This window comes from Saccostrea cucullata, unplaced genomic scaffold (assembly GCF_032062105.1).
Source record: "Saccostrea cucullata isolate Sc308-1 unplaced genomic scaffold, CSIRO_AGI_Scuc_v1 ctg10943, whole genome shotgun sequence".
Lineage (NCBI taxonomy): Eukaryota > Metazoa > Mollusca > Bivalvia > Ostreida > Ostreidae > Saccostrea > Saccostrea cuccullata.
In genome coordinates this window covers 1-10,948 of record NW_026923543.1, presented here as the reverse complement: position 1 = coordinate 10,948, position 10,948 = coordinate 1, and the positions used below count along the sequence as shown (strand labels likewise).

Sequence of the window (10,948 nt, the reverse complement as noted above, 5' to 3'; positions counted from 1 at the left end):
TGAAAATCTTTTTAAAAATTAAGGTTTTAGTAAATATCAAACACTTCTTAATTTGTATATTAGTAAGCATCATACACAACAATGGCCAAACATTAACTTTAAAAAATATTCAAGTATCGTAGGTTATAGCAATCATTATAAGAGAATACAAGTTATGGAACTTATAGATTTTTTGGAGGTGTGTTTTTTTTTTTAACTATTCTGCTTTTCAAAGTAAACGAATGAAATAACCTAGCTCCTTTCTTATGGAAATTTATTTCAATGACATGCTTTCAAAATAACGAAAACCGAATTAGTATTTGTATATTAAATTGGTATAACCACTTTGTTCTTTCATTAGTATATTATTTTTACACCTGCTGCATTTGATTTTTTAAAATGTATCTTTTACATGTAATAGGCTCCCATTTTGAACATCATATATCTTCATTTTTTAAAAATTGTGTCATTACAACAAATTTCTTCAAATAAGAACCGAGATATTTCATTTGTTCTAAGGAGGGAATTTTTAAAAATTATATGTCAGATTTTAATATTCCCCAAAATCAAAATGAATTTGAAATACCATGTGTTTACTAGATTAAAAAACTTTATTAAATCCTTACAAATAAAGACACTTAGTGGGTTCCAGTTAATGTTATACTAAGTCTCGTTCTTTATTTAGATATATCGACGGCGTATTGTCACTTAACAATTGTAATTTCCATTCTTATGTCGATACGATATATCCTGGTGAGCTTGAGATAAAAGATACTACAGAGTCTGAAACATCTGTTTCATATTTGGATATTTTACTTGAAAAAGACGTTAATGATAATCTAACAACCAAGCTCTATGATAAACGTGATGACTTTAACTTTTCTATCGTCAACTTCCCTTACTTATGAAGCAATATACCTTCATCACCTGCATATCGGCGTTTATGCATCTCAGGTGATTTGATATGCAAGAACATGCTCTATGTATGAACAATTTCTAAAACGAGGTAAATTGTTGACAAACAAGTTGATGAAACAACAATATCAGCAGTCTCATGTAAAGTCACTATTTCGTAAGTTCTATGGTCGATACAATGCCCTTGTCAGCAAATACAATTTATCATTGAGTTAAATGCTGACTGACGTTTTTCAAACTTATTGTTAGTCCATTATTTATACACTGAATTGACGACGGATTTTTCCGCTATTTCCCGATCATGACAAGGAGTATACACGGCGGGTGTGACCGGTTGGCAGAGGATGCTCACTCCTCCATGGCACCTTATCCCATGCACCTCCAATGTTTTGGAGGTCTGTGTTTGTTTTACTCCTATTTTGTATTGTTTTATGGACTTTTTATCTTGAATTATGTACGTTATCTTCATATGTTTTCATTCCCACTATAAAATTAACATCTCAGTGAAGGAGAAATTATAGCTATACTGAACGATGTTATATTCGAAAAATGGTGTTAAGCAGATGTGGATACATAAACCTTACAGGGAACTTTTAAAAATTGAAATATGTTACATCAAAACTTATGATTTTTCAACTCTATGATGCAGCCATTCTTCAATGAAAAATTAAAGTGTAGGCTTTTAGACATCATTTACTGCTTTTTTTCAATAAAAAGTAACTCGTTAATTCAATAACCTTGTCATTAGTCATTTTTCAAAATCATTCTTGGTAAACATTCTGATTGTACACTTTTTGAAGTTAATGTCAAAAAGACAAAAGTGTTTGTGATTGACAATATATATATGGTTTTTGACCAGACCCCTGGAGTATGAAGATCTTAACCTTAAGTCAAAGTTTTATGTCGTGCTAAAACCTTGAAGACGTCAAGAAGACAAAAATAAAAGTAATTCTTAATATTGCTTGCAAAATTCTTGTACACGTGTAGAAGAAAACACTTACAGGGTCTTCCCCGACATCTAAAGACATCGTCAATGTATTCACAAAAGTTATTTCCATTCATATGTCAACACGATATATCTCAGTGAGCTTGAAATAAAAGCTATTTCAGAGTCATACACGTACGAAGGATGTTTAATAAATAATGTCATTAGCTCGATGACATAAAACATAGAAATCATATGACATTAAGCTTGACGTTCTCTCATTAATGAATTTTTAATGAATTGATAACAGTTTATGTGACCACTTTTCATCGCATTATTTCATTGTTGGAAGCTGGAAAACAAGGGGTAGTCGAGACAATGCATTAAAAACGAATGGTCAAGAATTAGTGAACTAGAGTAAAATTAAAAGTCTCATTTAAGCAACTGTAAAACTTGTTAATATCCCAAAAATATATTAACTGAAATATGTGAAATTTACAGCAACCAATGTCTGACATGTGAACAAGTAGATTTCAATGAACAAAAATTACATAATGGGCATCAAAACTGGGTACCGTCCTTGGCAACAAGGAACTATAACAACCAATGTATATTGGCGAAAATTCAACAAAGTATCATTTATTATGTTTTATTGACTGTAAGACACATAGCAAAATTGATAGACACCATTTTGGGGGTAGATCACACTATTTTAAAGAAACATTTGATAGTAAAAAAGTTTAATACTCAAAGGTCACCCAATATTTTGAAAAATGAGTGAAAACGACAGCGTGTAGGAATATAAAAACAATTATTTTTAAAAAATCAAAAATTGTACTTATCTACGTTTGCGTGAAATTCAAACAGATAATGAAACTTGAGTCCATTTTGCTTTAAACCCTCAAAACAAATTATCAATAAGATGCACTAAACAAAAATGCAAAGGCCTAAGAAGAGCAAAGACTTGCAAGAGCACAGCAACAGTTTTATATGCTATTTTCTAAAATTTTAGCGGTATTGTTGTTCAAATTCATATTCGGGAAGGAAGTTAACTCTCTGGAGAAGTCTATAAAACAAATTTTTGCTAAAAAAAATGAAAGGTTTATGAGATGAAGGAAACAGAATGAGGAATTCAATACATTAACTACTCCATGTTAGCGTTCAAACCCACAGGCTATGAAGAGTAAAGGAGTTTGGGGGATAAACATGACGGTCAATGTTTTGTCACACCAACAAAATTTGCCAGATCTTTCCACCTTTGACTTGTTTCATTTCCCAAACTTAGAAAAACAACTTTTTTTTTGTTTCTTTCCGAGCCCCGATGACATTATTTATTGAACGTCCCTCGTATGTTTCATATTTGGATATTTATCAGATAAAGATGTTAATTGGGACCTAAAGCAAAAATGTATGATGAACATGATGACATCAACTTTTCAATCGTTAGTCTATCTTACTTATGTTGCAATTGTATCCTTATCACCTTCATATGGAGTTTATATCTCTCAGTTGGTTCTATACGAACGAACAATTTCCAAAGCGAAGTAAATAATTATCAAACATGTTTATGAAACAAAATCATCAATAGTCTCATTTAGATTAAGTTATCATTTTGCAACTACTATGTCGATACAATGACCTTTTCATCAAATACTATCAAAGTTAAATCGACCCTTCTGAGTCTTGTACGCAGACAGTGGAGACCTCATGTTAGAACAGCAAAAAGGGTTATTTTTATTCATCCCGAAATTTCGGAAGATGCATGTTTGTGCCAGTGGATTTGCTTCTCATACTGATCGGAATTTAGTTATCTTTGCATTACATGTATATCAGTTCGAAGTATAAAATCTAATAAACCAAATAAATAAATAATGGAAGAACCTTCCTTTAAAATCCTACAAGATGCATCTCCAAAAAACCACATAGTTTACCAATAATATTTAAATGGTTTGATTTTTAAATGTATTGAAAGCAAACAAATAAATAATGGAAGAGTCTTCCTTTGAAATTCTGCAAGACGCAACTCCAAAAAATCACACTGTCTACCAATAACATTTAAATGATTTGATTTTCAAATGTATTGAAAATTTAAATTCACTAAAAACGAGGAAATATGATCGGGATATTCGTAACTGATATTTTATCTTCTTTTCTTTTTTTTTTTTTTAAATTTTCAGGTGATTAAGTTTATCACTACGAATTTATGCAAAATCACTTTTTTGTTGTTTACAATGACTATTTATTACGTAACCGTGCCTTTATCCCTGTTGTGATAAGAACAGCGATGTACAAGATCAATGAAAATGTTTAAAAGTCGTCCAAGACCAATTTATTCGGGTAGATAAGTGGGTTCATTCAAGACTGTCACCTTATTCGACGCGGAATGCCGATAAGACCCCACAAATCAAACATGACGAGTTCTTCCGAAGTAAACACAAATTGTATTCAACGCAGTATGTAAATGGCTTCATAAATAAATTCTTGAATCATGGAAAATAAGGCATATGAAAGTAAGTAAAATTTCAAACAAGATTTTTATGTTCAGTCATATATATTCATATCTATTTCTTTGTACTATAATTGACGACATTAGAAACTGAATTTGAGGTGGGAGGTTAGTTTCTAATCAGCAATTAAAAAGGTTTTTAATAAAATCAACCAAAGATTAACATGTATAAACTGTTTTAGCCTAATATTGAAAATAAACTTAAAAGTCGTTTTTTAAACATGGTAGATTCTGAAACGAATGGAGGAGTAATTGAGAATGGAACCCGAAAAAGATATTTGACAGACAGTTCAGAGTCGCAGGACACTAGTGATGTCAGTATAGTGCCCGAGAGGGTCCAAATGAAGAAAAATGTCGGACTCATCAGCGGAACCTCTCTGATAGTCGGCACCATCATAGGTAAAATAGCAGTTGACATGCAAGACATAATTTAAAACAAAGTAACCGTTACAAGAGGGTAATAAAACACAACATACGAGAGTTGCGTGGTAGCAGAGGAATCGTTAGCTGATCCATGTACTTGTGTGTTTTTAATGTTACAATTTGAGTTCTGTTTGATAATAACATAAGTATTTCATAAAACAGGTTACTTTACAAAGATCAATTATTTTATACTCTTTCCATTTTAATATTGATAAATTTATTTTAAACATAATTGATGATAGACAGGTGAACGTACTTTCTTTCTGAAGAAAAATATATGTCTTGTAAATATTTTTATTTTTCTCCGCATCATACACATGTTGATATTGCTCTTACAATATTTCCCGAAATTCAAACAAAATATCAATGTCAATTCAAAACATTATGTAACTGTGGTTTGACTTTGCTTGTAGGATCTGGAATTTTTATATCACCAAAAAGCGTGTTGGACAGGACCGGGTCTGTCGGACTAAGCCTTGTTGTCTGGGTAGCCAGTGGATTCTTAGCCTTGCTTGGTATGGGTTTATATTGTCCTCTGATTTAAAATATTAAACCTAGTAACAATCCTTGTACCATAAAGATAGTTAGGTATAATTTCTTTTGTTAATCTGTACATGAATTATGTTTTCCATTTCATTAACTATGGGTTATCTTCACCACAACCAACAGCATTAAATGGGGGTAAGTACCAATCCTACTACTCATCAAATTTTCTTTACTTATCAGGTTCATTGTCGTACGCTGAGTTGGGAACTGTCATAAGGAAATCTGGTGGGGAGTATGTGTACATTAAGGAGGCTCTTGGAGAGATTCCTGCCTTCCTGTTCGCGTGGACATCTGTCATGGTGGTTCGAACCTCCTCTATGGCTATCATTTGTCTGACTTTTGGCGAATATATGGCTACCTTTTTCCCGTATTGTGGATCACCAGTCATCCCGATGAAAATTGTTGCTGCTCTTGCCATTGGTTAGTTTTTCCCTCCACATATACCTGTGCTGACATTCGATTCACCGCATGACTATAAGATGAATTATTTCGAACATACTCTATTATTTAAATGAATAATTTCCTTGATAGTGTAACATTTTAACTGTGTACAATGATAAATAATTGGGTTTGCTAAATTTTACTTCCTAAGAATCACACTTATCATTTAAAATCAAACAAAACTTACGTAACTTCATGCAGACTATCCACTAACAATGACAACTATAAAATTTGGATTGTTATAACACGGGTCCTATCTGAATAATGATTAGTTAACAACATTGATAAATTAACAACAACGAATAATATGAAAAAAATCAGCTACAATTAAATCAATAATTAGTGAACTCTGGTTGGTTAAAATGTACATGTAACGTTGATTGGCTAAATCTACAATGGTTGGATTGGACAATTCCAGAATCATTCCAATCCACTTTACTATTACTAATTTATTACAATAGTATCCCTGGGAGTCATCAACAGTTACAGTACAACACTGGCAGGAAGAACTCAGGTCTTCTTCACTGCCGTCAAACTAATAGCACTTGTCGTCATTGTTGTCGGAGGAATCGTCAAACTCATTCAAGGTACGACCTGTTTATTACGATGAACCTAGAATCTTGATTGAGTTAATTTGCCAAGAGTAAATTACTTAAAAGAATAACATTTGTTGTGTCTCCAAAGGAAACACGTCTCAATTTGAAAACAGTTTTGATGGCACAACGACCTCCCCTTCCAGCATTGCTCTGGCGTTTTACAACGCACTGTGGGCTTACGATGGCTGGTGAGTATGAACGCTATTAAAACTTCCCAGCAAATTCAAGAAACCTAGTTTTAACCTAGTAATTAACACAATACTATACTGTATTTATTTATGCATTTAGAATTATAAACTGCGAGCTCTTTTCCAAATTTTTCTACATGATGGTAGTTTGATTGTCTGCAAACCATAAAACACATATGAATACAATCATAAGACAACCCATTATAAAATGTTTTCCTTTACAGGAATAACCTGAATTATGTTACAGAAGAAATAAAAAATCCAGCTAAGTATGTAAGATATTAATGAAGAATTTATCCACTGTCAAAGTATTGCAATCAACACATAACCTCATTTGCGACCTAAGTCACATACTCGTCTTAAGATTTCTAAAGTTATACGTAGAATATTTTCAGTATTATTCATTTTAATGCCTTCTCTTTTAAGAAAAAAGATTAAGTGATGTCTTTTTCCTGTTAAAGTGGATGAATTTTAAATACTTTACTTTATAAGAACTTTGGCACATCGAAATTACACAATGTTTCCAAATACAATAGCATCAATAAGTGCGAGTTATACAACGTGTTTTTACGAAAAACTAAAAACCATTATTTTGGCATCAGTTGACGATGGAAAAGCTGAGGTAATCTGGATTGTAAAAGCAATTTAATTGTTAGTTGGCCCACGAATGTTCTATCAAATGTCCAAAAATGAAAGAGATGTACAACAAATGTATCTTTGTATCGTATAGGCCATGTCTTGGAGAACTTTACCGAAACATTTTTCTTTCCTCTATTCCTTTCAAACTATTTGCACAGAAACCTTCCTCGAGCTAACGTTCTGGGTGTGATGATCACCACCATCATTTATCTATTGGTCAACATCTCCTATCTCACCGTCATGACTTCAACGGAGCTTCTGAACTCATCGGCTGTGGCTGTGGTGTGTATCTAGAATATAAAGTTCTCTATAATCGCAATTCATCTCTTCAAAACATATTGAAATTTTTTATATTCCTAGTATGTTTTTCATACTCTGATTTTTTAAATACTAAAATTTAATAATAATACAATGTATACAATATTCATGTTTCTACAGACCTGGGGTGACCGCGTCCTAGGAGCAGCTGCCGCATTGATGCCTCTAGCCGTGTTGTTCTCCACGTTTGGTGCTGCAAATGGAACTTTGTTTGGTGGTGGAAGGTATAATCAAACTACGGAATGTTTGATAAAGAAAAGACTTAAATGTTTAATAAATGAAAGACTAATCTCTATATTTTTTTGCGGATTCTTTAATAAATAATGTATTTCTCACATTTTTAGAGTTGTGTATGTAGCTGGTAGAGAAGGACACCTTCCAGAGATGTTGTCATACGTGCATTGTAAATATTACACGCCATTTCCCTCGGTGATATTTACAGTAAGTACGAGTGAGATGACTTCATGAATATGCTTGCCTTTCACTTTCTGAATTGTATTTTGGATTACTTATTCATCACTTGTGTTAGAGTGGGATTATTATCATTTAAATGCTTTTTTTTTAATTCATTCATTTACTGATTTTTCTTTTACATTTTTTCCTAATGATGATAATACAGGCGATACTGTATTACTTGTACGATTACTATTTGAGTTTTTTTTATTATACCCCCCGCTTGAAAAGCGGGAGGGTATAAAGTAATCGGTCTGTCCGTCTGTTTGGTACGCTTTGGGGTACCCATCTCATATCCGCAACTCCTCTCATACTGCTGAATGAAATGAAATGAAACTTTCACATAATATTTATTAAAAAATGCCATTGTGCACCTCCTATTTTACTTTTTGATCCGACACATATTTTGGGTTTCCCATAGCAAAACATGGACACTGCCATTATATTCATATATTAGGGGTATTATTTAGTGAGCTCATTGATTACAGTACCTCTAATATTTTTAAAATTTGATCTAGATTGTGATTTCCATTATTATGATATCAAATCCCCGGAAACACAGGATTGCTGGAATACTTCTTTAGTTTTTGGTTGTTTGTTTCATTGTTTTAGATTGTGATTTCCCTGATTATGATAATACCTGGAAACATTGGGTCACTGGTAGACTTCTTTAGTTTTTCCGCCTGGTTGTTTTATGGTCTGACTGTCACGTGCCTCATCATCTTCCGGTTCACAAAGAAAGATGTCGAGAGGCCTATTAAGGTAAAATATTTTAGGCAGTAATCACAGATCAAAAGATTCTTTTAAATGTTTTGAAGAATTACGGAATAATCTTTAATGGCTAGTATAAAAAATGAAGTTAATTTTAATGTAAAGTTTTTCGTGATATTTGTATTTGATGTAATTTTAGGTTCCTATTGTGATTCCCATTCTCTTTGTGCTGATCGCTATATACCTTGTTATTGGACCAATCATAGAAGATCCACAAATTGAACTCCTTTATGCGTTCTTATTCATTATTGGAGGACTCCTCTTTTATTTTCCGTTCGTCTATTTCAAGCTCCAAATTAAAGGTTTTGGTAAGAAATGAATAGTTTTTCATACAGGCAAAATACTTCACAATCGAGTTTCAAAAGAAAGTAAATTAAATACATGTATAACAAAACTTAACAATGTTTCTTTCTAAAGTTATTACCATTCGAATCGTATTTTCTGTATTCTTTTATTAAGATTGCAATATTTGTTTAAAATTATTCAATAAGTATTTAATGATTCATTTGTGAAATACTTTTGAAAGTACTTTTTTATGAAACTGAGAAAAGACCAAACACCATCAGTGAAACATAATTCGTTGTAAAATTTGAATTTAAACCAAATTAATTAACTATTTCAGAGGGGTTAACAACGGGAGTTCAGCTTCTTTGTGAGGTGGTCCCAAGTCCATACGAACCAGAAAACTGAGACCACGCTAAAACAAAACATGGACTGTATATACTTTGCCTACTTTGTTCACATCTTTGCTTGAAATGAACAATTTTATTGCAGTGGGTCAAGTAAAACTCACAGAAAATGCTTATGTTCAAGGAAAGTGTAAATGATGCAAGGTTAAGAAATAGTGCACTGAATTACAATGATTGACTGATCTCAAAAATCAAAAGAATATGCAAGAGCTTGGTCACTGGGGAAAAATATGCACAGAAGATGAACATCGAAAATGTAGATAAATTTGTTAATGTTCAATATGTAACAAAAAAGTATGTATGCTTTGACAAATAGCTTTATCAGTCTTTCAATGAAAAAAGATGTAAAATCAAACTTCTTTTCGATAATTATTACTAATATTATTGTTTAACATCTTCTTTTTGATGACGTAAATTCTTGCAACTCTTTTTCACAGCAATAAACTATTTTTTCATGTTAATTATTATAAGTTAATGCAACAAGCTTTAAGAGAGATAGAGCAGAGGATATACTCTATTTCAAGCTAATGAAGTTTTCTAAACCTTATTTGTAACTAAGTTTGTAAACCTTATTAGTTATTAAGAATGTAATATAAATCTAAAAGGATATGAAAGATCAAATACTTTATACATGTATGTCATGTCAGTGTTCATATTTTGTTATTTCACAGCTTCATTCATATTGTATTATTTGAACATATATGTTGAAAGAATTTAAATTCATCAATAAATATGTTTTATGAATAAAGATTAATATTTTAATCCTTTGTTCATTTTGCGTAGAACTCTTTTCTAAGAGTAAAGGTTGAACTAAGTTTATTCGCTCGTCTGGTTGTTCATATATGACATGGTAAGGATGGTATACAACATAGATGTCCCTTCCTATTTTAAAATACAGTTTTTCTTACCTTTATCTCTGGTAAAAGCTGAGAAAAAAAGATTAATTGTAATGTTATTTTACGTTCCATTCGAGAATTTTTCACCATACATACAATTACTCCGGTGAAGGGCTTTTATATAACAAAGTATCTGTGATTAGCAGATTTAAATGTAACATTACCATGAATCATAAAATAATTTTACAATTTACAATAGTAAGCATGCATGATTTTTATGTGCCCACAATAGAACGTTTGATAATTAGAAGCATAGTAAGTGTTGAGCGTTTAAGAGCCAAGAGAAAGAAAACCATGACTTGAAAATTGAACACAACTGTGGATATTATAAATAATGAAATTTACCATGAAGAATTTAAAAAAAATGAATGCTTTGGTTAGCACATTGATTATTCCACGCTGTCATGTAATACTATCATCCTCTTCTTTCCGAAATATTGGCATTATACATGAAGAAATATTTTAATGCTTGAATTATACCTTTTGATGAAGTTTCATTCAGTATTTGTTTACAACAGAAAAATCATACAAGAAGAGCTTTGAGATTCCTTATCTTCCATGATCTGACTGTATGTATTACTCTCTCCCACTGTCTTGTACACATTATGTGTGAATTTACGATAAGATTAGAAAAAAAGACATACTAGGTCCTATGTATTTGTG

The 10,948-nt window shown here is 31.8% G+C and overlaps 1 protein-coding gene across 1 annotated transcript; it reads left to right on the top strand.

The window, feature by feature from the left end:
• The first annotated feature begins 4,070 nt into the window (after positions 1-4,070).
• On the top strand, positions 4,071-10,054 carry LOC134264263 (b(0,+)-type amino acid transporter 1-like). The gene is made up of 13 exons (XM_062746557.1): positions 4,071-4,329; positions 4,554-4,724; positions 5,162-5,263; positions 5,475-5,714; positions 6,197-6,322; positions 6,420-6,519; positions 6,744-6,788; positions 7,317-7,440; positions 7,597-7,700; positions 7,821-7,917; positions 8,542-8,691; positions 8,840-9,008; positions 9,323-10,054. Exons 1-13 carry the CDS (start codon positions 4,308-4,310, stop codon positions 9,388-9,390), a joined length of 1,518 nt encoding a protein of 505 aa, XP_062602541.1. The 5' UTR covers positions 4,071-4,307; the 3' UTR covers positions 9,391-10,054.
• Positions 10,055-10,948: the final 894 nt, after the last annotated feature.

What these genes read in the sequence shown, in the direction of transcription:
- LOC134264263 (XM_062746557.1), top strand. Translation starts at nt 4,308, where the DNA reads ATGGAAAATAAGGCATATGAAA. An exon ending in ACTTTGTTTGGTGGTGGAAG is followed by an intron (nt 7,701 to 7,820) that starts GTATAATCAAAC and finishes TCACATTTTTAG; the next exon opens with AGTTGTGTATGTAGCTGGTA. An exon ending in ATGTCGAGAGGCCTATTAAG is followed by an intron (nt 8,692 to 8,839) that starts GTAAAATATTTT and finishes ATGTAATTTTAG; the next exon opens with GTTCCTATTGTGATTCCCAT.